A 23,456-nucleotide genomic window follows, 5' to 3' on the forward strand; every position below is an offset into this window, starting at 1 on the left:
TCTTATTGTTTATACAGAATTTCTTACTCATCAGCCATTTTCATTAACAAATATATATATATATATACACAACAAATCTGTTTAGCCGGGGTAAATACACAAATACAAATACAGACATCTGTACAAAAGTCAAAAAGCCATATCAAGAGAGTGACTAAAATACTTACTTTATCTGCATGTATACACAGACACACAAATATAAGATAAGATAAGAACAACTTTATTTATCCCGAAGGAAATTGTTGTGCCAGAGTTTCAAGCAAAACATAACAATAATAGATAATAGGAGGAAGGAGGGAGAATAAGAAATACAATAAAATATAAAGTGTCAAGTTAAGGCTATCGAGTGTTTTGAGGTCTAAAAAGTATGAAACACTTTTTTCCAAAATGAAATTCGTTCTGACTGCCTTAAGTAGTAGAAGTAGTTCTGAAATCCATTTATAGTGGCGCTGCATTGATTCATTTCCTGTAGAAACACAGTGAAGTTTATGAATGTGCAATTTCCCCAAAAGCAACACAAGGTTGTACGAAAGAAACAAACTTGGTCAAGAAAAATCTCATTATCCACTTCGATAAACCTGAATAGTTGTGAATACAAGCAATCATAAAATAAATGTAAAATAGATTATTCATGTATTCCACAGAAATCAATTTGAAATCTTTCCCCGGCTTTATTTTGCCGGGTATATTTTTGTGAGATACTTCCTTGCTCTTATTGTTTCAACAGGATTATTTTATCATTTTACTTATTTTGAATACAAACAAGCGCAGACCTTCACTGTGTTTATTCACTTTTTTAACATTTTTATTTTTATTTTAATGGAACACAAATAGCATAAACAAATAAACATGGCGAGGTAGAATCGAATGTCAATGAAACAACCGGGGATGAGGAAGCAAAGGACAAAAGGACATTCGTTTTGTATGTAATCAGAAGTTAACATTGCTCAAGGTTTTGTAAGAAATGGTTAATGCGAGACGAAAACGAAAGTAAAGGAAAATAATTAAATAGATAATTGAAATTAAGAAAAAAACTGCAAGGGGAATATAACATGTATTAACTTGGTGGTTCACAGGGAATCTCAGACATCAAACTGTATATTTTTTGGTTTTGGGATTTTTTCCGTAAGTTTTAAGGATTTTTTATAAAATTCAAAATCGTTTATAAAGAATGTCAAATTGGGGGAACACTTTCACATTCTGTTTTTGTGAATGAAGAACATGGTCAGGCGTAAAATAAAATTGTTTAACAGGATTTTCTTTTTTTTTTTTTTTAAATGCCATATTTGTGTTGGTTGTATATGTCATAATTACTTTTTTTTTAATGTTTTTTTATTTTTTTATTTTTTTATTGAACATGAAACAATGAAATGTCAATGAAACAACCGGGGATGAGGAAGCAAAGGACATAAGGACATTCGTTCTGTATGTAATCAGAAGTTAATAGTGTTAACGGTTTGTGAGAAATGTATAATGCTGGACAAAGAAAGAAATTAAAAAGAAATAATTAAATAAATAGATTAAAACGAAAAAAAAACTCGCAAGGGGAATATAACATGTAATATTGTTTCAACAGGATTCAATTAGATTAAATCTTTCTTGACGCCTGTCTGATGTGGCTGCTGGGAGCCGGAAGTGACGTCACCGACACAGGAACGGCCTGACAGGCGCGCGCGCGCGCACGCACACGCACGGAAGAAAACAGCATCCCGATGGAGATCCCGTCAGCCGCGCCGGTTTAGGACCTTCACCGCTTCTTCTCACCCCGGAGATGAAGATGAGCTGCGGCGTCCCGGGCAGGATCGAGGCATCACCGAGGTGCGGCGCTCCGTTTCTCCGCGTCACGTCGCGTCCGTGTCGGTTTGTTGGTGTTTCGCGTCCGCGCCGAGCGGCCAACTTGCTGCTAGCATGCTAGCTAGCAGCGGGAGCTAGCAGGAGGAGGAGGAGGAGGAGGAGGAAGAAGAAGAAGAAGAAGGAGGAGAAGGAGGGAAGGGAAGGGGAGGCTCCCGTCGCCGGTGTTTGTGTGCCGGTTTCGGCCGCCGTACCGGAGCCGCCCCCCCCCCCCCGAAACCCCAGCGGATAAAGGCGTTTCTCCGGCCGTGAAATGATGCTTGTTGCGCTGCTAACAGTGTTAGCTAGCGGCTAAGCGACCGAGCTTCTAGAAGGAGCCGCAGGTGCGCTCGGGACCGCCGCCGCTGCTCCTGCACGGTTCCGGTTCCGGTTCCGCGTCCCGTCATCCGGCCGGGAGGAGCGGCCCTTCCGCTCGGACCCAGGCTCTGCAGGAAGGTCCTCAAAGCGAGGGAGGTCCTCAACATCTACAAGACACTTCCTCCAGCTAGGAAGGTCCAAGGCATCTGCAAGAAGGTCCCATTGGATGGAGAAGGTCCCAAACATCTGCAGGAAGGTCCTCAAAGCGAGGGAGGTCCTCAACATCTGCAAGACACTTCCTTCTGCTATGAAGGTCTAAAGCGTCTGCAAGAAAGTCCACAGAGTGAGGAAGGTCCCAAACATCTGCATGAAAGTGTATTCTGCAAGGAAGGTCTGAAACATCTGCATGCAACTCCCATTGAATGCAGAAGGTCTCGGACATCTGCAGGAAACTGTTCAATGAGGTCCTCAACGTCCGCCCGAACCTGAAGAACGGGCCGGACATCAGCTGATGGTTCCCCCAAAATATCTGAATGAAGTGAGTGAAAGTCCTACAAAGTTTGAATGACCAAGATGGGGAAGAATCGGCCTTCAAATCAGCATGAAATGAAAAAGAAATTGCCTTGAAATTGGATGGAAATCCGTTTATCGTCAGGAAAAATCAGCAGTCGCTCACTTCATGGTCACCAAGAATCATGCAGCTTAGAATTTAATTTGAAAAGCGCAAGAGATTTAAAAAGGCGTAATGTGAGCAGGAGGTTCCCCAAAAGTCCCCCAGTGCTGGCTTGGTACTCAGCTGGGGAGCTCTTTAGATTGAGAAGAAATGATGTGGAAAAATCCCGCGGATTCCCTGGGAATCGGCAAGAGAATTGAAAATCTTGTAAATCCGTGAAAAGGAACATGAGGAATCCCGTCCAACCGGACCTGGATGTTCTGAGCAGAAGAAGCAGAGAAGGTGTTCGCGCTCGCCGAGCGACGGGTCGGACCAGTTGGGTCCCGGGTGAAGGTTCACCGGGCGTGACCTCGGTGTTCGGCCCGGGGCGCCTCAGGAATACGACGCCCGAAGCAAATGTTTTGGATTCTGCAGAGCCTGTGCTCGCGGTGTTTAACAGGGTGAAGCTCTGCGGTCGTCCCGTGGATCCCGGGGCGCACGGAGGCGACCGCCATGTTTCAGCCTGAAGAGTAAATCACCCGATCCACGGGTTCCTCTCTGGAGGACGTCTGAGTCGTCCGTTAGCTGGAGGAAAATGCCGAGTCCTATCTGGGCGGCACAGGTCCGGACAGAGTCCCGGCAGGGTGAGATAAGGCGAACGGAAACCCAGCTGAAGGGAGGAACCACGAGAACATGTTGGGTGTGGAGACTTGTGAAGAGCCGGACCTGAGAGGTGACAGAGAACATTCAGATTATATAAGACGTTCTAGGTTGGGATCTGGAGCTCCACTGTGGAGCCCTGGTGTTCTTCAGGGTTCTCTCCGCGTGGAGCCTCCACCTGGTCTTCCTCCTGCAGTCCGACGTAACCACCGGTCGGAGCGGAGCTTCCCAGTTGAGGACGAGTCAGCGGCTGAATCGAGTTTCGCTGATTGGATATGCGAGTGAGGGAAGGCAGTGTTGTCGTTGTTGGCACGACCACCGTTTCCTTTTCCTCTTCGCTCCACAAAAAGGCTTTGTGTCGTGCACATTAGCGGCCCTCGCTTTCACCGCCGGCGTTCGCCGAAGGCTCGCGGAGCGTCCGGAGGTTCGGCCGAGTCGGACGGGACGGCGGGAGAGCCGGGACCGTGAGGTCCTGTGGGCAGGAAGCCGGAGAACAGGCCAGAAGATGCAGGGACCCTGTCGGTGGACTTCAGACTTGCGTTTACTCTCCGTGAGGTAAACAGACGGACGCCTCCGTGACGGCCGCCTCTTTCACCTCTGGAGGAATCCACCTCCTGACAGAGGAGAGCAGCCTCCTCCTCTCCTTTCTCTCGCCGAAGGAACACCTTGATTTGAAAGTCACTGAAGTTCAGACTGCAACCCTCTCAGGACGGCCGAAGTGTCCAAAGATGAGTCCCAGAAGCCCACCGTATCCTGTGATGGCTGCAGGTTCTCGCGGGTCCTCCTGGCCGTCACGTGGACCCCTCCGGGTTTGGCGTCACGTGCGCGTCGGCTGACGGCCGTGCAGGTTCCTGCTCCTCCACCGGGGGGCGACTCTGACCAAGTTGAGGAGCAGTTGTTCCCGGTCGTGTTGCGACGGTAACGGTCCTCTCAGCGGAGCGGGGATTTAATCCCGTCATCTATTAATACGCCATGGGGCGCTGCAGCCGGCGGACACGTCTTTTAATCGCCGAATCTCATACGCGGCGCTTCCTTTGGTTTGTGCGGCAAAGACCTCCGGCACCAGTTCCAACAGACCTCTATTATCTCACATAGCTCTTTTCCGACCGAGCGGAAAACTCCCGGGGAACAGTAGCGGGAGCCGTCCGGTCCGACCGGCTCGCCGCCTTTGCTTTCCAGAAAGTCCATGTTTACCTGATTTGAATGGATCTGCATCCATAAAGAGCCTGAGCAGTACAACCAGTTATCTGTGGATCACGAAGAGACGGGGAATGACAGATAAGACCTGACTGGTGCCTGCAGGAGCTTGGCTTCATGCACAGGATACTGTGGAAGTGGAACCTGTGAAGAAGATATTCTGTCCTGTCATTTCCCATTTTCATCCATCCTTTAGCTTTGCGGTCCTTGTGACCGCGTCTTCCCCCAAATCGATGAAACCCCTTTCCTCCCGCCTGCGGAGCTATTAATCTCTCCCTAATTCCGGAGGCCCGGCTCCAGTTGCAAAACAACTTTGCATCCTGCGCTGTGTGCCGGCGGAGCAGCTGATTTATGCCCGACTGTGAATAATGTATCGGCGTGCCTTCTCGGCTTACCTGCCCCGTCGTCCGCGGACCCAGACCTCCACGCCGTTGGACTCACCTGATGGTTCAGCAGGGACGGCAAGGAAATGAGATGAAGAAAGTGTGTGTAAGCTGGGCTCTCGAAGTTGGCAGGAAGTGGTTGTAAGATTAAAAGAGCTCTGGCCTAAAAGGAGGCACCTCCATGCCTCGAAGCGGGGGTTGTCATTGGGCTGCGAAAGGACTCTCAGGGCAATAGAAGATGGCAGTTGCTGTGCTCCAGTTGTCTTCGGGTGCTCTTGGCAGCGCTATGTTCTCCATGTTTCTTCGTGGCTCCTCTCCGGGTTCCCCGGTTCCTCCCGCTGTCCAAAAGAGGATTAGCGTCAGCCCCCAGAGTCGCCCAAAGGTGTGAACGAGTGTTACATCTGCACTCAGGTTGACGCTGGTCTCCGAAGGTCAAACCCTGCTTCTCGCCGGTTGTCGGCCGGGATGAGCCGCCGCTCCCCCGCGACCTTCTGAGCAGGAATGAAGATGGACGGACGGGTAATAAGATTCGTCCACGCTGCCGCTGTTCACCGGCGTGTGCTAACACTGGCCGGGTCGACCGCGATCTCCAACCGAACTCCAGCGGTTCCCAGCAGAGTAGAAGCGGGCTTGCGGACTCCCGTTGCTGTAATCCTGCCTCCTCACCAGACTTTATGTATATCCCCCTCATCCCCAACCCCCTGTCCAGGGCGCCGGCGTATTGCTAGATGGAGTCGGAGCAGCTGTACCACAGAGGGTACTGTAGGAACAGCTACAACAGCATCGCCAGCGCCAGCAGCGACGAGGAGCTGCTTGATGGGGCCGGCGTCATCATGGACTTTCACACCACCGAGGACGACAACCTTCTGGATGGGGACGCTTCCTCCCCAGGTAGGGAGATCCGGATCCGGACGGACGCCTCCCGAGCTCGCGGATCCCCGAGCTTCCACGCATCGTCCAGAACCGGAACCCCCGACCGTGCGTTCGGGCGGGAAGTCCAGCTTGCCGTCGTCCACTTGTTCTTGGTGTCACGTGGTCTTCAGGTGTTTGTCATCTGTCCTGGAAGTCACCGCGGGTCAAGAGCGGTTGTTGGCTGACGTTTGCTTCGCCCTCCATCTGTCTCGCCGTCCTCATTCGTATCCCCGTGTTCACGCCGTCTCGCCGCTTCTGCGCCACGTGCTTCCCGCTTCTGTCCGCCATCATCTCGCCCTGAAGCATTTGTTTTGGTTTAGAGAAGCCAAAACACATGCGCTATCCATCATCTGAACCGCCTCCCGATGATTTCCTCACATCCGTCGGCCAGACCTCTTGAGGGCTGAAAACATTTCCAGAGCGGAGCTCCACATTTAATCCTGGACGCATCCGAGAGTCACAGACCTCCCTTTCCCTGAGCGCCGTTTAATCATCCGCCGTTATTTTGCTCAATCCAGCAGAGTCCATCACTGGATACAAGGAGAAAAGCCGAGGTGCGGCGCATGCTAGGTGGCGGTTGTAGTTTGTTTTGAAGGATGTTACGTAGAAGGACTTCCCTGGCTGCCAAGCTCATGGTTAGACCTCTGGAAGGCATCGGCCGGCTTCCCTGCCGCTGGGCCGCATCGGCCGGCGCCGTCTGCTGCTGCGGAGGAGGACACAGGAAGCGCCCGATGTTTGTTTGTGTGCGTGTGAAATTGCGTCCGTTAAAGTCCGTCGGCAGGCTGGGCACGGTAACCTTTGGACTTCTGACGTCAAGGTGTTTGTGTTCAGATCAGCAGAGCTTCTTCCAGCCGCGTAGCTTTACTTGTACCTCTTCAAATGTATGAGCGCGTGCTGCGGCGTCGCTAGCCTCCGGTTCACATGAAACCCAATGTGTTAGCATCGCTAATCAGTGCTCTGACAGATGTATTTATAACTCAGCCAGTTAAAAGGGCACGTTCCCCTCATTTCCTCCGTCGCCGAAACCAACCCTCCTAACGGCTGCTTGTCAAAGCTCTGCAAACACTGCATGTGTGCAGAGGAACGCAACGCAACCCTGTGATAGTCGAGCTCGTCAGCGAGTCAGCGGGGTGGGCTGGCCTGGCAGGAACTCCCCCGGCCTCCCTGCCTTCCTCTCGCTATTTTTACTACGCCGCGAGGGCTGGCTTTGCATGGCAAGCGAGCAAACCCCTCCTCTGGCCTCCGGGCGCCGGGCGAGGGGGCAGGCTCGCTCCGGAGCCGGAGCCGGAGAATAAACGGTCCGCTCAGACGGTTCAGGAGGCTCCGGGAAACTTTCCGGCGGGTGTGGTTTTTGCGGCGTGGATCTGGGAGCGGGAGGAAACCAGCCATGGTTGTCACGGGCCGGGTCGCCACCTAACTTCCTGCTGTAAGGTAAGGGTGTGGTGGAGAACTTGGTCAGTGTTTGGAGAAGTGAGGCTCCTGTTGCTGAGCTCTGGAGACCCGGAAGGATCCGGTTAGTTTCATGCTAAACACATGATTGCACCGCAACGCTCTGGGCCCGGAGGTCTCCCTTGGAGAGAGCCGGGGATGAGAAGGAAAGCTTCCGCCGGAGAACCAGCGGGAACATCGATGGTGTCACGGTTCTCGCCGGTGGACACGGTGAGGCGTCTCTCTTGTCACGGACGTTCGGCCGCAAAGTCAAGACGCCGTCAGATGATCCGAGCCGTCGGTCATGCGGCCGCTCGCTTTGTTATTCAAGGGCGTAAATAAGAATGCAGCCCCCAGGCGGCACTCTGGATCACACGGAGAGGCCGCCTGACCTTTCCATCTGGGTCGCCTCCGACTGAAAGGGACGACTCTTTGACTCCATGGGTCCCGTTAGCATAACATGGATGGTGAGTGTTTCCGGGGCCAACGTGTCTGCACAGAGTGGCTTGTCTGCTGATGAGTGTGTGTCAGAAACACCGCCTTCTGCTGGTTTCACGTCACGGCCAGGATGACCTTTGACCTTTGATGGTCTTTCCAGGAACGCCTCCCCCCAGAAAAGAAACAAACACCTGTGTGAACCAGCACACACACACACACACACACACACACACAGGCAGGGCTTACACTGATCTCCCCTAGCAACCCAGCAGGCAGACCTGACTGTGTGTGTGTGTGTGTGTGTGTGTGTGATGATGTCAGCTGCTGCAGTAGGAAGAGTGAGGGAGCGCTGTGTGGGGTGGGGAGAGAGAGGACTGAGCACACACACACACACACAGACAGACATGCACACACACACACTCCTCCACTCAGAAGTCCACGCATGCTCTCTCACGAGCACAACCCCGCTTGTGTTCCTCCAGTAAACATGGCAGCGGCGACTGACACACACACACGCACACACACGCAGAGTGTGTAGTGCGTAGCGCAGCCTAGCCTAGCTTAGCCTCGGCCGGGCGTCTCATCCGTCAACATGGAGGAGGAGGACGCGGCGGCCGACCCCTATCTGCCTTACGACGGGGGAGGGGACACCATCCCCCTGCAGGAGATCCCTAGAAAAGGTGCGTCCGGAGGAGAAGCCGCGTCCGTCGGCGCTGCACGGAGGCGTCACGGATGGCTGGCCGTCGCCGGGCGCTGCGCCCGGGGGAGGGCGGGGGTCCGGCGGCACGGCGGGAGGCTTGTGTGTGTGCAGAGGGGGGCCGTCACCGCCTGACATTTGCGTCACAAATCCCGTCGTGGGTGAAACGGACGTCCGTTCGTTCACGTCTCCGTCACGACCCGCGGGGGGGGGGAGGGGGAGGGGGAGGGGGAGGGGGGGGGACGGACGCCACCTGTCGGCGACGGGCAGGACGCACAGGTGGTTGCTACGGTGTTGACATTGTGAAATTTCTTTGCTGACAAATGTTAGCTCTGGCGGCGTGGCCGTGTTTGCCTTTCCCGCCAGGCCTTCGGGGAGGATTTCTCCGGCGCAGGCCTTGTTAGAGCCTTCCGCTGAGCGAGCAGCGACAAAAGGCCCATCGTGAGTTTAGCTTTTCCCCCGGCGTCACGCTGAGGCCTCTGCCCGCAGACGCCGCCTCCCCGCCTGTGTTTGCCGGCCTGCTTCGGACGCAGCTGTCTTACTGCTTTTAGGGAAACAGAAGGCCGCCGCCATCGCCGCCGCGCGCTGACGTTTGTCCTTTGACCGTTTGCACAATGGGGGTTTTTAAAAGAGCCGCAACTCCATGTGACTAATAAGGTGTTAGTACGTATTGCACGCTTCTGATCACATCCTCCAGACGAGGGTTCTTCAATCACATTGATTAATAGTTAATCAGCAGCTTGGCCACAGTGGTGATGAGACGAGGAAGCCGCTCTGCAGAACATCAGCGGGAACCCTGATGTTTATCCAGTCTTTCTTTTTCCAAGCTGAACCCTGCTAACCACGAGTCCTCTGTCAACTGCCTGGAAAATGTGACGGTCACGCTCGTGTCGGAAGTGGAAATCCAAAGTTTTCCAGCCGATTTCCCGCTTTAATAAGCGGTGAAATTGTACACGCGGCGTGGTATATTTTGTTTTTTCTGCAAAGCGGCTCTCGGTCGAGTGCAGAACGAATCCAGGCCGGCACACGGGAGTCGACCGGGCCGAGTCTGAGCAGGCGTGGAGGTAATATGAGGTCCTTAAGAGGGTCTTATCTGTTGAATGGTCTGCAGCAGGAGGACTTCCTGAGCCAGAAGGAGGTCAGGGTCATCAGACGAAGCCGATCACGCGACGGCTGAGCGGACCGACCGCGGTCCGACCCCGCTGACCCCGTCAGCCGCCTAAACCCATCTGATCCGGGTTCCACGATCTTGGTGCGGGAGCTTCCTAAGGAGACCAAGGAAGCTCTCGTTCAGTCCGGTCGCTGCTCATTTACAGAAGCTGTATTTTTGCACGTCAGCGAGTCCGGCAGCGAGTTTCGGTCACACTTCCTGAGTGCACAGGAAGTCTGCGGTGCAGCTAGAAGGTTCCTGGATTTGTGTTCTCTGTGTCCACCATCTCCTTACGTCTTCCTCCTGCAACCAGAAAACACTCACCAGGTTCATGGAGGGTCAGATTGTTCTCCAGAAGGTGAAGGCGTGCGGCTCCGTGACTGACGGCTGATCGGTCCGTGTTCTCGGGTCTCGCTCCGTCCTGGTTTCTCCATGAAGACGTTCACGATCACATGAAGGCCTTCCTCAGAAACATCTTCCATCTGAGGAGCTAATAAGCCTCATGCAGCTTACGGGTAACAGAGCATCATCTGCTGATGTCCTGTCATGAATGGTTTTCCCCGGTGGGTCGGGGTTCGTGTTGTGGTCCTGGACCTGCAGGCCATGGAAGAGGGTCAGCGGCCATGAATGAGGCCTTGTTTTACGGGCCGGCGCCGCTGCTGGTCCTGTATCGTCAGCTGGAATGCGTCTGCGGCTCAAGATTTTTCTGGCTTGATGATGTTCTCCGCACGTTTGCTGCTCCTCGCCTCTGTCACGACCTCAGAGGACAAAGCTCGCCGCCGTCGGGCTGACGGACGTGCTTCTGTGGAGAATGAAATAATAGCGTTGGCGCGATGCTTCTTGTGCAAACAACGTTGTCCTCGGTGAACTTTTCGCTGTGGAGAGTCACTTTTTACCACGTGGCGCTTGTGGAAAGACCCACTTGCTATCATCTGACGTTTGGTGTGTGTGGTATCAGGACGTCCATGGGGGGTCGCCGGAGCCTGAACCTCTGAGGCAACCTTCTTGAACTCCAAAAAGGAAAATTGCAGAACTAGCATTAGCATCATCCGATAGCGTAAGCATCCGATGTGCATGCTAGCAGCTAGCCTAGCTCCACATCTTTATACTATTAGTCAGAATGTGAAGCCGACGGCTTTGCGGCGCAGCGGTTAGCGCTTCCTGCTAGCGGAGAGAAGGTCCCTGGCTGGGTTCCCACAGGGTTCCTCTCTGTGGAGTCTCCACGTTCTCCCCGGGTCTGCGTGGGGTTCCTCTGGGTTCCTCAGAGACCCCAGCCGGCCCGGACGTGGGAACGAGAGGGCGAGCGTCCCTGTGACGGGCTGGAGATCCTGCTTCGCCCAAAGGCAGCAGGTTGGATGAATGAATATTCATGATGGGATTTTCATCCAACAAGAAGCAGAAGGAACGGGACAAAATGAAGTATTGTCTCCTGCCTGTCCTGAGGTCGGAGCCTTGCCTGGGTCAGGTTTCTTCAGCTTTCTGGAAGCTGAAGCAGGTTGTCAGGAGAACTCCAGAGCTGCGTCCACTGAGCTCCTGGGATGTATAGGTAGGACTCTTTTACTGCTTTGTGAACTTTGTTCAGACACTCCTCAGATGACCTCAGATGAGCTGGAGCTGGAGATCTTTGCTCCCGGTCTGACTCAACACGCACCGTAAACACACACGTGTTTACTCGGGCGTTTAGCCGCAGTTACACCAGCAGGCGGGGTTTGAAACAGGCCGAGCGTCAAAAGCAAGGGGCATTTTTGCCGTTCCTTCAGACGAAGGCCTTACTTCTGGCAGCACAGGCCCGCCGTTGTGTCGCCATGAAGACTCACATATTTTCGGCGTCGGGAGTGGGCGGCCCGCAATCTGTCCGCTGACCGCAGCAGAAGATCAGAAAAATCCCTTCATTCGCGTCACCTGTGGAGAATCAACCGGAAAGACGCCCAAAATCCGCAAGGTCCGTCCGCCACGTGTCCAGGGGAGTAATCCTCGCCGCGGCAACGTGCGCTCGTCCATCCCTGATGTTTCAAAGTGACATCAGCGCCTGGTGTCGCTGCGCGTGCCGCGCTAATATTTTTAGCGTCCACGAGGCACAACGTGGTCTTTGTGTGTCCCGTGTTTGATGTGTGCGTCTGATGGCCATCACGCCCGAACCATCACGGAGGGTCTTTCCCATAATCGTCTCAAAAATGACAAACGACCGGCCGATAAAGACCTATCTTTTTCTTCGCCTGTGTTTAAACAAAGCGTTCGCGGCTTCTTCTCCCACCCTCAGGGTCTAACTACGCCATGTCTAACGGGGGCGGCGCCGCCAGCAGCACCACCCACCTGCTGGACTTCCTGGAGGAGCCCATCCCCGGCGTGGGAACCTACGACGACTTCCACACCATCGACTGGGTCCGAGAGAAATGCAAAGACCGCGAGAGGCACCGGAAGGTGTGTGTCGTGTTGTCCGTTGAAGATGCGCACAGAGAGCTTCACCGTCGCCGCCACGGTTGCACCAATAGCATGTTTATGCTATTGTTTAGCATGAGCTCACGTTGTGTATTTTTGCGCGCTCAGATCAACAGTAAGAAGAAGGAGTCGGCGTGGGAGTTCACCAAAAGCCTGTACGACGCCTGGTCCGGATGGCTGGTGGTGACGCTCACCGGTTTGGCCTCAGGTGTGTGTGGCCACGACAGAAACACACACACAGTGTGTGTGTGCGCGCGTGTCCTCGCCAAAAGGCCGGACGACCGGTCGGGTCGTTTGAAATGACGTCTCCTCCTCGTCCCGCAGGCGCCTTGGCCGGCCTGATCGACATCGCGGCGGACTGGATGAACGACCTGAAGGAGGGCGTGTGCCTGAGCGCCATGTGGTTCAACCACGAGCAGTGCTGCTGGACGTCCAACGAGACCACCTTCTCCGAGAGGGACAAGTGTCCCCAGTGGAAGAGCTGGGCGGAGCTCATCCTCGGCCAGGCGGAGGTAGATCGGGCCGCCGTCCGGGCGCCTCGGAGCACCGGAGCGCGGGTCGATGAACGCCCTCCTTGTCGCCCCCTGCAGGGCCCCGGCTCCTACATCATGAACTACTTCATGTACATCTACTGGGCTCTGTCCTTCGCCTTCCTGGCCGTCTGCCTGGTCAAGGTGTTCGCGCCCTACGCCTGCGGGTCGGGGATCCCGGAGGTAAAGTCCGATCGGACACTTATAAAAGTAGCCTGACGAGGGGTTTTCCAGCATCCAAGCCTGGTGGATGTTTAGCTTTGTGATCGGAGCCCAGATCTGAGTTGATCTGAGAGCTTGGCGTGACGTGGCGTTCAAAGACAGTGGGACGCGCCGCCGCCGCCGACACGAGGTCGCCCAGAGAGAATTTACGGGGACGATTGATGGTTTTAAAGAGGAGCGGCTTCACCGTTGACATGTAGCATAGCATCGTAAGTGTATAGCCAGTCAGTGACGTCCTCCACCGCCGCATCTTGGTCCGATCCTCAAGGTAAACACGTTTGACGTCGGCTGTTATTTGGAAAGGAGAGCCGGGTTCGATGACGGTCCGGTGAGGTCTGGCTCCATCTAGCTGCGGATGTGTGGTAGCACATGTGGAAGCCGAGGAGCCGTTGGATCCACGGGGCTAATGGGTGTTTTGTCCCACAGATCAAGACCATCCTGAGTGGGTTCATCATCCGGGGCTACCTAGGCAAGTGGACCTTGATGATAAAGACGGTCACCCTGGTTCTGGCCGTGGCGTCGGGCCTCAGCCTGGGGAAGGAGGGCCCTCTGGTCCACGTGGCCTGCTGCTGCGGGAACATCTTCTCCTACCTCTTCCCCAAGTACAGCAAGAACGAGGCCAAGAAGCGAGAGGTGAGCATTCCGGCAGAGGTCACGGCGCGGACGGCGTCGTCCACGTCCGAAGCTGAACCGCTTTGCTCTCCTCGCCCAGGTCCTGTCCGCCGCCTCGGCCGCCGGAGTGTCGGTGGCGTTCGGGGCGCCGATCGGAGGCGTCCTCTTCAGCCTGGAGGAGGTGCGGCGCGACTATCTTTGATAAGTTGTTCGACAAACGTCCCGTTTCGTGGTTCACCGTAGTTTCACCTGGAATAAGATTCCTCGAGACGCGATCTTGAAGTACTCCAAGAGTCACCTAGCTTTTAGCCAGCGAGCGAGCAGGCTACCCCTTCTGACCCGGGAAAGGTCATCTGGAGCCTCCTCTGTCTTCTCCAGGTGAGCTACTACTTCCCGCTGAAGACGCTGTGGCGCTCCTTCTTCGCCGCCCTGGTGGCCGCCTTCGTTCTGCGCTCCATCAACCCGTTCGGCAACAGCCGCCTGGTTCTGTTCTACGTGGAGTACCACACGCCGTGGTACCTCTTTGAGCTCATCCCCTTCATTCTCCTGGGCGTGTTCGGGGGCCTCTGGGGCGCCTTCTTCATCCGGGCCAACATAGCCTGGTGCCGCCGACGCAAGTCCACCCGTTTCGGCAAGTGTTCGGAAGAACCGTCCGGGAGCGCCCGTTCCATCGAGTCCGAAACCAGCTCCGCTCATGCGGCCGTCTCCTCCCGCAGGAAAGTACCCGGTGCTGGAGGTGATCCTGGTGGCGGCCGTCACGGCGGTGGTGGCGTTCCCGAACCCGTACACGCGTCAGAACACCAGCGAGCTGATCAAGGAGCTGTTCACGGACTGCGGCCCGCTGGAGTCCTCGCAGCTCTGCCAGTACCGCAGCCAGATGAACGGGAGCAAGGCCTTCAGCGACAGCCCCAACCGGCCGGCGGGGCCCGGCGTCTACGCCGCCATGTGGCAGCTCTGCCTGGCGCTCATCTTCAAGATCATCATGACCATCTTCACGTTCGGACTCAAGGTGAGCCGCGCCCCACGGCAGCCTCGCTCAGCTCCGGCAGCCCGGACACTTCCCGTCTCCTCCCCCAGGTGCCGTCGGGGCTGTTCATCCCCAGCATGGCCATCGGCGCCATCGCCGGGCGGATCGTGGGCATCGCCGTGGAGCAGCTGGCTTACTACCACCACGACTGGTTCCTGTTCAAGGAGTGGTGCGAGGTGGGCGCCGACTGCATCACCCCGGGGCTCTACGCCATGGTGGGAGCGGCGGCGTGTCTGGGTGAGCCGGCCGGAGGTCGCCGTGGCCTTCAAAGTAGATCTTGACTCAGGAGTGCGTCGACTAGGGAGTTTTCCCAGATGTGTGTGCGCTGTGGACGTTGTTGTCATTATACAAGTACAGGGAAACAAAATGCACTTTACTTTAGCATCCGACCAGAAGTGCAAGAAAACAGTAGATAAGCAACAGGATGTACATGCTATGTCAGTCATTTACAGGTGATTTAGAGACTGGGTACTCTGGACGTATCGTACGGCTGGGCATTAGATGTAGCAGACTAGAGGCAAGAAGATGAGCGATCATTTTCAAGTAGGAATGTAAGGATATTAAGCTATCCATGAAGAGATGGAGAAGTTGTTGCTGGCGAGAAACCGTTTGCAAAAGCATCATGCGTGAGAAGGCAGGACTTATGAGGATTTGGTGCGGCAGACAGCGAGAACGTCATCGGACAAATGTCAGAAGAGTCGTTGGAAGCCAGTCTGGAAAATTGAATTTGACAACCGAGCTAATGAAGTTACGAGCCTGGTCACAGGGCAGATTCGGCTCCCAAGTCAAGGTAAACATCTCTCACGCCGCCCTGCCTGTCCCCCCGCAGGGGGCGTGACTCGTATGACCGTCTCCCTGGTGGTCATCGTGTTCGAGCTCACCGGGGGTCTGGAGTACATCGTCCCCCTCATGGCCGCTGTCATGACGAGCAAGTGGGTCGGCGACGCCTTTGGTCGCGAGGGGATATATGAGGCCCACATCCGGCTGAACGGGTACCCCTTCCTGGACGCCAAGGAGGAATTCACGCACACGACCCTGGCCAGGGAGGTGATGAGGCCGCGGCGCAGCGACCCGCCGCTGGCGGTGCTGACGCAGGACGACCTGACGGTGGAGGAGCTGCAAGGCGTTATCAACGAGACCAGCTACAATGGCTTCCCTGTCATCGTGTCTAAAGAGTCTCAGAGGCTGGTGGGCTTCGCTCTGCGCAGGGACATCACCATAGCGATAGGTAAGCGCCGTCCCCCCACCGCATGATGAACAATAATATAGTCCTTGTGGTTGACGCCGTGTCTCGAAGTGATTTACCTGCATGGCAGCCATGACAAATGCTTCACGGCAACAAAGAGTACCACAGATGCAGTATGTGCTTTAAGAATGCTGGGAGAGAAGTAGCCTAGTGTTTGTAGACCTAGAAAAGCATACCAGGGTGCAGAGAGAGGTACGATGCTATGTATGAGGAAGTCTGGAGTGACTGAGAGGTATGTTAGACTGGTGCAGGACATGTATGCCCGCTGCGAGGCAGTGTGCGGTGTGCTGTAGGTGTGATAGAGCAGTGTTTTTCAACCACTGTGCCCATATTGAGATATTGTCAGGCGTGCCATGGGAAATTATTGATTGCCTGTGCGGCCTAACACCTAATCATGAGTAATCATGTTGTACTCTTCCATACCACTAGCTAGCTAATTGCCCGGTGCTTCGAGACAAGCGAATGAGTGAGGCATGGATGCAGCGGCAGCTAACGTTGACGGCGGCTTTGCAGATCGCGGGACGACGATGAAAGTGATGGATACCTTTTTGAAGAGGAAAAATGTTGACTGTGTTTATTTGAGTCCTATTCAAGACGCTATTCTTTTGTCATTCTTCAAGGTCAAAAAAGCTTATATTCACAATGTTACCATTTACATTGTTCATACAAGCTTTTTTTCTGTGCTGCAGGATTTTTTCAATGAAGCAAATGTGCCTTGGTTTCGAAAACACTGACAGAGAAGTTCAAGGTGGTGGAGGTTCATCGGGGATCGGCTCTGAGCCCCTTCTGGTTTGCAGCAGTGATGGACGGGCTGACAGATGAGGTTAGACAGGAACCTCCATGGACCATGAGGTTTGCAGATGACATTTTGATCTGTAGTGAGAGCAGACGACAGGTTGAGGAACATCTAGAGGTGGAGGTATGCTCTGGATGAATGAGAGGAACCCAAGAGGAACGGTGAGGCTACAGGGAGCGGAGATGGAGAAGGGGGAGGAGTTTAAGTACGGAGGGAGTGGAAAAGAGGTGAAGGAACAGCTTCAAGAAGGTTGAAATGGGTGGAGAAAAGTCTCGAGAGTATCAGCTGGAATGGAAGGAGAGGTGGAGGAGACAGTGGTGAGACCAGAGATGCTGTCTGGTTTGGAGATCCTGGCACTGAGGAGAAGACAGGGAACAGAGATGAAGATGTTGAGGTTCTCTTTGGGAATGAGGAGGATGGAGAGGATCGGGAATGAGTCCGTCAGAGGGACGGCACATGTTTAGATGTTTTGGAGAAGGTCAGACGGAGATGGTTGGGTCTTGTACAGAGGAGGCATGGAGAACGTATGCAGGAGGTCCAGAGGAAGACCAGAGAGAAGATGTACGGATGTATTTGAAGGAGGACATGAAGCAAGTTGGTGTGAGGGAGGACGATCCAGAGAACCCGTGAAGGGAGCGCCCTCAAGGAGAAGAAGAAGAAGTCCTCACCGATGCCCTGTTCTTCCTGTTCTTCCCAGAAAACGCCCGCAGAAAGCAAGAAGGCATCTTGCTGACCTCGCGGGTGTACTTCACCCAGCACGCCCCCACGCTGCCCGCCGACAGCCCCCGGCCCCTCAAGCTGCGCTCCATCCTGGACATGAGCCCCTTCACCGTCACCGACCACACCCCCATGGAGATCGTGGTGGACATCTTCAGGAAGCTGGGCCTCCGCCAGTGCCTGGTCACTCACAACGGGTAAGTGGGTGGTGGCCGGAGGTCCAGGGAGCTCCTGCCGTCACCTTCTATCTGCTCATTCCTGGTTGCGTAACCCGGGTTTTAATCCCAAACATGTACACGCCGTCCGCTGTTGCATGGCTGCTTCCTAATCTGCCTGGCCTGGACTAACCTCTGCCTGACGCCCTCAACACACACACACACACACACACACACACACACACTGTCGTCACGACAAGACCGTTTCCATAACAACGGTGTCCGGTGAGATTGCGACGGCGGCTTCTTGAGATGTTTGGTTTCTGCACCCGTGGAGCCGGAAGACGGCGGCGGCTCAGAGCTTCTCAGCCGTTGCCGCGGCAACCATCCCAGCGAGAGAGGCTGGTCGCCGGCCATAGAAAATCAGAGGGTGAATATATATATATATATATGCACTTTAATCAGATTAATCACACACCCACTTTAGATTCATTCAGATCAATCCCAGTTATTAGTTGTATTTCAACACATGGGGGCAACAGACTGCTGACAGAAGGTCCCTTATATTTCTATGTATAAATAAAACCCATCCGCCCTCCCAGATCGAGGACGTAAGTTTGATTGTGATATTTACCAAACACCTTTTCTTTAAATCAGGGGTGTCAAAGTCCGGACCGGTAAAATCATGCCGTAATGACCTAGAAGTCCACATTTGTCCTTCAACAGCACCAGGCCTCAGTTTTGTCGTGCATTTTGTTGTGTTTTTCATCTCAGTGGCAGTTTTATTTTTAAAAAAGTAGGGCACGATTTTTATGTATTTTATAACATTGTAGATTTATGCCGCGGCTGGATTGGACGTTTGACTCTCCTGCTTTAAAGAATCAAAGTTGGAATGAATGTGGCTGTTTAATCCATCTGGGTTCCTGTGTTCCTCTGACAGCCCCAGCGTACGGAGGAATACACTTTATTTGGAGAGGCTGGTTTGTTTTGCGTCGCACGGGTTGAGTTGGAGCAGCACTCGGAGGTTTGGATGTTCCTCTGGATCCTCGGTCTCCTCCCAGAACCTCCCGACTGTCTGCTCCCCCGTTTGTTTTTAAACCTGAGATATATTTCCTTTTTCAGTTGAAGCTTGGACGTCCATCTCCGTATGTTCTGCAGCTCCAGCCTGTTCTCCTGCTCTTCTGCTCTTCTGTCTCTCCCTTGTTTTTATTATGATTTTTCCTGCCGATTTTTTTTTTTTCTTTTCTTTTTTTCCCCGCCGAGTAACAGGTGTGTGTTTCAGGATTGTGTTGGGCATCATCACAAAGAAGAATATATTAGAACATCTGGAGGAGCTCAAGCAGCACGCGGCGCCCCTGGTGACTAGCTCCGCCCCTTTTTTTTTTTCCACGCCACCCTTCCCGACCTTTGTGCACCTGCCTCTCTTAGGCTCCGCCTCTTAGTTTTGGGGGTTTGCATGAAGCGTGGTGTGGACCGACCGTTGACAGTTCCTCCTCCTGCTCCTGCTCTCACCGTGTTGTGGGCTTGGTTTGGGGTTCCTCCCCTGGCGGGCTGGAGATCCCCGTCCCTCCGTGGTCCTGAACCCTCCCTGAACCTCCTCCTCCGTGCCGGTGGACCTCCGTGGGAACTGTCAGCGGCATCACCCCCACCGCCCCTTTCAGACATGAGGGTTCCTCCGGCAGAAGGTCAGACGTCTGAGCAGAAGCCACCAGGAGGCCGGTCCGTGGACTGGAATGGATCTCCATAACGTCAGGAGCTGTGTGGACTCTTGAATCTGCAGCGCTGCTTCTTCTGCTGCATCTGCCGGTGGTTAGCGTGAAGATGGAAGTGCTTGTCCCAGAAGCTAGGGAGATCCTTCACGCCCCGCTGGCGCCCGTGGAGGAAGCGGTGGATGTCTGCGCTGCAACGAGCGTGCCGGCGTGAACCTGAAGAACCTGAGGAACCAGAAGAACCAGAAGAACCAGAAGAACCAGAAGAACCAGAAGAAGTCTGCTTGTGCGTCTCCGGTCTGGTCCATGTCTGAAAGGGTCTTAGATTGGTAGCTCTTCCTCCTCCGCCTCCTCTCCTGCTGTGTCAGCTGGCATCTCCTAGACCTTCAGCCAGGCTGAGGAACCGTCCTCCTCCCCCGCATGTCAGTGCTGCAGTCATGTGACCTCCGGGTCGGCGTCCACTAACTAACCTGTGTTTTTCTTTGTTTTTCTTTTTAACCCTCCGTGTCGCCGGGTCTCCGCAGAGCGACCGCCACTGAGCCGCCGCCGCCGGTAGGAGGGAGGGGGTGGTGGTGTTGGTGGTGGTCTCCAGATCTCCAGAACCTCTGTAGAGCTTAGTTAGCATCCTGTGCTGCAGTGGTCGTGTGCCCCCCCGCCCCAACCCCTCCCCTCAGCCGGTTAGCTTGTCGGGCTAACGCGCCGAGCCGCTCGCTAGCAGGCCCCGCCTCCAAGCCCCGCCTCTAGAAGGTCGGGCGTCCAGAAGAGGGAGCTGCTCCCGTCCCTCTGAAGGCCGCAGTGGTGCAGCCGCAGAAGAACCTGGGCTCTGGACCTGGAGCTGCTTCTTCTGAGGCCTGCAGAGCCGAGAGGCCGGGGTGTTTCTGTCCACCAGGGAGGAACCCGTGGAGGTTCTCCATCAACCTCCTGCAAGCATTTGGACTGCAGGAGGAACCCCATGGCCCTCTGAGGACCTTCTCAGCACTGTGCAGCACATAGAGGAGGACCTGAGGAGGTCTTCTGGAGACTCCTGAGGGTCACAGAGTGGTGTGGGGTTCCCGGATGAAGGTCCATGTGAGGCGGACCGTCCATCCATGATGTTGTCATGGGACAGAAACACCTCCGTCCTCTCCTGGGCTTTCCACAGCGTCCTGCCTCTCAGCAGGCCACCTTCTCCTCCTCCTTCTCCTCCTCCTCCTCACCAGCCGGTCAGGATGGACAGTAGATCCTCCTCTTCTTCCTCCTCTGGGTGTTTCTGTTGTTGCCGTCGCGGCCTGATCTCCAAACTGTTTGGACACGGCCGACACAAACATGATGTTGTCTCCTTCTCTGTTGGAGCACCTTCTCAGTCTGAAGGACCTCCATCTCTCTGACTCTGGTCTTTCTCCTCCCTGCAGGCGACTTCTTGGTATTATCACAAAAAAAGACATCCTCCGTCACATGGCTCAAATGGCAAACCAAGACCCCGAGTCCATCATGTTCAACTGATCCGCTCCTTCCAGGATGGCTGGGCGGGAGGGGAGGAGGAGGAGGACCATGAAGAAGGAGAAGATGAAGAAGAAGAAGAAGAAGAGGAGGAGGAGGAGGAGGAGGTGTGCCTCCTGCGCCGCTCCCATCTCTGACATCAGGACCCTGTTTTTCCCTTTAGTTGTGAGCTTCAGCCCCAGCCTGCCCCTGGGAGAAGGTGATGGAGACCTCACCGGAGGTCACTGGAGGTCACTGGAGGTCACTGGAGGTCACTGGAGGTCACTGGAGGTCAGGGGTCAAACCAAGGATGTTTTTTTTTTTTTTTTCCTTGTTTCTGTCACACACACACACACGCACACACACACACACAGTGTGTGTCTGCATGCTCCCTGCTGTCACCTCCCCCCCCCCCCCCCCCGCCCTGGCTCCGCCCCCTGCGAGGGCGTGGCCGGGGTCAAAGGTCAGTATGAAGTGCAGATGGACATGTGAAGGACCTTCAGACCTCCAGGCTTCCCGTTGGACACGTTGTGCTTTCCTCACCGAGGAGCTGTGTTTAACTGTGAAACAAGAGTGTGTGTGTGTGTGTGTCGCACCGCTACATTCCAGCCATGGAAGAGGACACACACACACACACACACACGCCCTCCCTGGGCTCCTCAATCATAGCAGCATCTCAAGATCATCTCAGCACGTGGCTGCTTCTCTCCTGCGGCTTCAGCGTGCACCTACTTGTGTGTGTGTGTGTGTGTGTGTGTGTGTGTGTGTGTGACACACACAACATGATGGGTACTGCATCTCAGGAACAAACGGGTTCCTCTGAGAAGGAGAAAAGTGAAGAAGCTGTGATTGTTTCCTTGTTGAGGATATCTTCAGGGTGTGTGTGTGTGTGTGTGTGTGTGACCCATGCTCGCAGTGTTTCTCTGTTACAGAAGATAAAACCCCGTTTGCTTTCCTTGTTCCCGTGTCGTCTCCGAGCCGTGGCTCTCGAGGCTCCCAGAAACTGGAAGTGTGTGTGTTTGCTTCTCCAAGGACGGCTTCCAGAGCCGGAGCGTCTGGGACTTTTCGAACGGACGGTGTGTGTTTTTGGCCGCGGAGAAACCAGATGTTCGTGTCTCGGGCCGTGTGGAAGGTGAAGGCCCCGGCTGAGGGTCCCACCTGGAGCTGATGATCCTCACAAACCCTGCTGAAGTCTAAAACCACAAGGAATCCTCTTGTTCCTGCTTCTTCATGGAGAACCCACAGGTGGTGGTGGAAGCAGACCTTCATCTGTGAGTCGCAGCAAGTTTCGTTCCCCTCACAGCAGAACTTCTAGAATCTCTCGCACACACACACACACACACACACATCTGCGGCCGTCATCCTCCCGCTCGTGTCTCCACACCTCCTGGTTTGACGTGATGCCACTTGCTGGTGGAGAAGGTGGAAGGGTGAGGAGGTAGCGTCCACAGCTTTGTGCACAACGATGATGAAGATTTTATGTACTGTATGATTCTTGTTTGATTGTACGTTGAAAACAAAGTTATGTCAAGATGAAGTTTTGTTTTCCATTAAACTCCTGTCTGGGCTGCTGTCTCCTGCTGTCTCCTCCTGCCTCCATCTTCAGATGTTTGCTCGCTGTTTTCCACGAGTTCTCCTGGTCTCAGAGCTTCAGTGTCCACCTGCAGGTAATCCCTCCTCCTGCTGGCCAGATTAGGATTACGCTCATCTAAGTGATGAGAATTAGCTAATGCTAATTCCTATTTACCAGTATTTTGAGCGCTGTTTGGGAAGTGCATGTTAAATCCTGCGATCAATTTATTTGTTTGGTCAAACTTTGCTGTTTCTTCCTCTTCGCTGGTGTTGATGTTTAAGCCTCTTTTTAAATGTTTAAACTTTGTCTTGCTTAAGTCTTGGCCGCGGCGAACGGGTGTCTGCCAAAGTAGTCGGATTTTTGAACATAGTTTTTCACGTTCCTTTGGTAAGTTATATTAAATAAAATATTTTTAATAAAGATTTTTTTTACTTTGTTGGAGGCAGAAACGATGCGTGCAGTTACAACTCCCAAACACCAGGGGGCGCTGTACCAGGTAAACACCGAGGCTTCATGGAGTTCTGGTTTCGCAAGGCTAATTAAAGGAGGAAAAGCGCTAATTAAATCCAGAAAGCGTGGACGAGGCTCCAGTGTTAAGGGAGAAGAAACACGTGAAGTTTGATGTTACAACATGCTGGAGGACTGTTAGCCTCTTGTTAGCCTCCATGCTAATCATCCCTGTGAAATCTGACCCGCTTTTTCCTCCGTAAAGCAGAAACAGCAGGTTTACTATTAACTTTGTCCTGCAAAAGGTGATTGTTAACATAAGAAACAAGTAAAATCAAATGTAATCTTTAACCATTTCTGCTGAAAATAGACAAAAATATAACAGACATGTTTTCCTCAATGCCAGTTTTTACTATGATTTCAACTTGTCGTCATTCCGGAGGTAAATGTGCATTATTTGTATTTTATTCAAATACTGTATGGCTAGTTTAGCTCATTGTGGTGAAGCGTTTCATCAGGAAAGACCTGGTTGAAGGTAAAACGTTCCTCCAGAATTATTTCCCTCCCACTCTTGTTTCCCAGTAAAGTGGATTATTTTCCTTTTTCACTTGAAGTTTGAACGAATCTACACACACTTCGGTTGACCGACTCGTGGACCTCCGTGGAACCACACCTTGAAACTCCAGGCTGGGATCGGAAAGTTCTCATTTTTATTAACATTTATATTTTTATTGATGTAATATTTGGTTTGTCAATATTTATGGTCGAACTGCACGTTTCTCCTGAATTTGATTCCTGAGGATTCCTTTGAAGGTCACGTTCTTTGGCTTCTCCAGTGCTTTCAGGACCATCTGCCCGTC

The 23,456-nt window shown here is 53.7% G+C and overlaps 1 protein-coding gene and 1 long non-coding RNA gene across 14 annotated transcripts; one reads left to right on the forward strand and one right to left on the reverse strand.

The window, feature by feature from the left end:
• Window positions 1-199: 199 nt before the first annotated feature.
• On the reverse strand, window positions 200-5,235 carry LOC147223234 (uncharacterized). Its single transcript, XR_015107525.1, has 2 exons — window positions 5,099-5,235; window positions 200-4,801 (listed from the first exon to the last, which is right to left on the reverse strand). It is a non-coding gene; the product is annotated as an uncharacterized LOC147223234 (long non-coding RNA).
• Window positions 1,539-22,151, forward strand: clcn3 (Cl-/H+ antiporter 3). 13 transcript variants are annotated; one of them, XM_086165183.1, is made up of 16 exons: window positions 1,539-1,818; window positions 5,750-5,931; window positions 11,926-12,086; window positions 12,213-12,312; window positions 12,429-12,616; window positions 12,695-12,817; window positions 13,283-13,489; window positions 13,569-13,649; window positions 13,847-14,099; window positions 14,185-14,477; window positions 14,546-14,732; window positions 15,325-15,723; window positions 17,235-17,451; window positions 18,692-18,767; window positions 19,643-19,670; window positions 20,510-20,668. In XM_086165183.1, exons 2-15 carry the CDS (start codon window positions 5,769-5,771, stop codon window positions 19,655-19,657), a joined length of 2,463 nt encoding a protein of 820 aa, XP_086021309.1. In that variant the 5' UTR covers window positions 1,539-1,818; window positions 5,750-5,768; the 3' UTR covers window positions 19,658-19,670; window positions 20,510-20,668. The 13 variants fall into 13 exon arrangements, with proteins under 13 accessions (XP_086021309.1, XP_086021300.1, XP_086021304.1 ...); XM_086165174.1 differs by lacking the exon at window positions 19,643-19,670 and having other exon boundaries at window positions 20,510-22,151; XM_086165175.1 differs by lacking the exons at window positions 1,539-1,818; window positions 19,643-19,670 and adding an exon at window positions 5,443-5,559 and having other exon boundaries at window positions 20,510-22,151.
• Window positions 22,152-23,456: the final 1,305 nt, after the last annotated feature.

Source organism: Fistularia commersonii, chromosome 19 (assembly GCF_037954325.1).
Source record: "Fistularia commersonii isolate RoL2024-O1a breed Wild chromosome 19, RoL_Fcom_v1.0, whole genome shotgun sequence".
Lineage (NCBI taxonomy): Eukaryota > Metazoa > Chordata > Actinopteri > Syngnathiformes > Fistulariidae > Fistularia > Fistularia commersonii.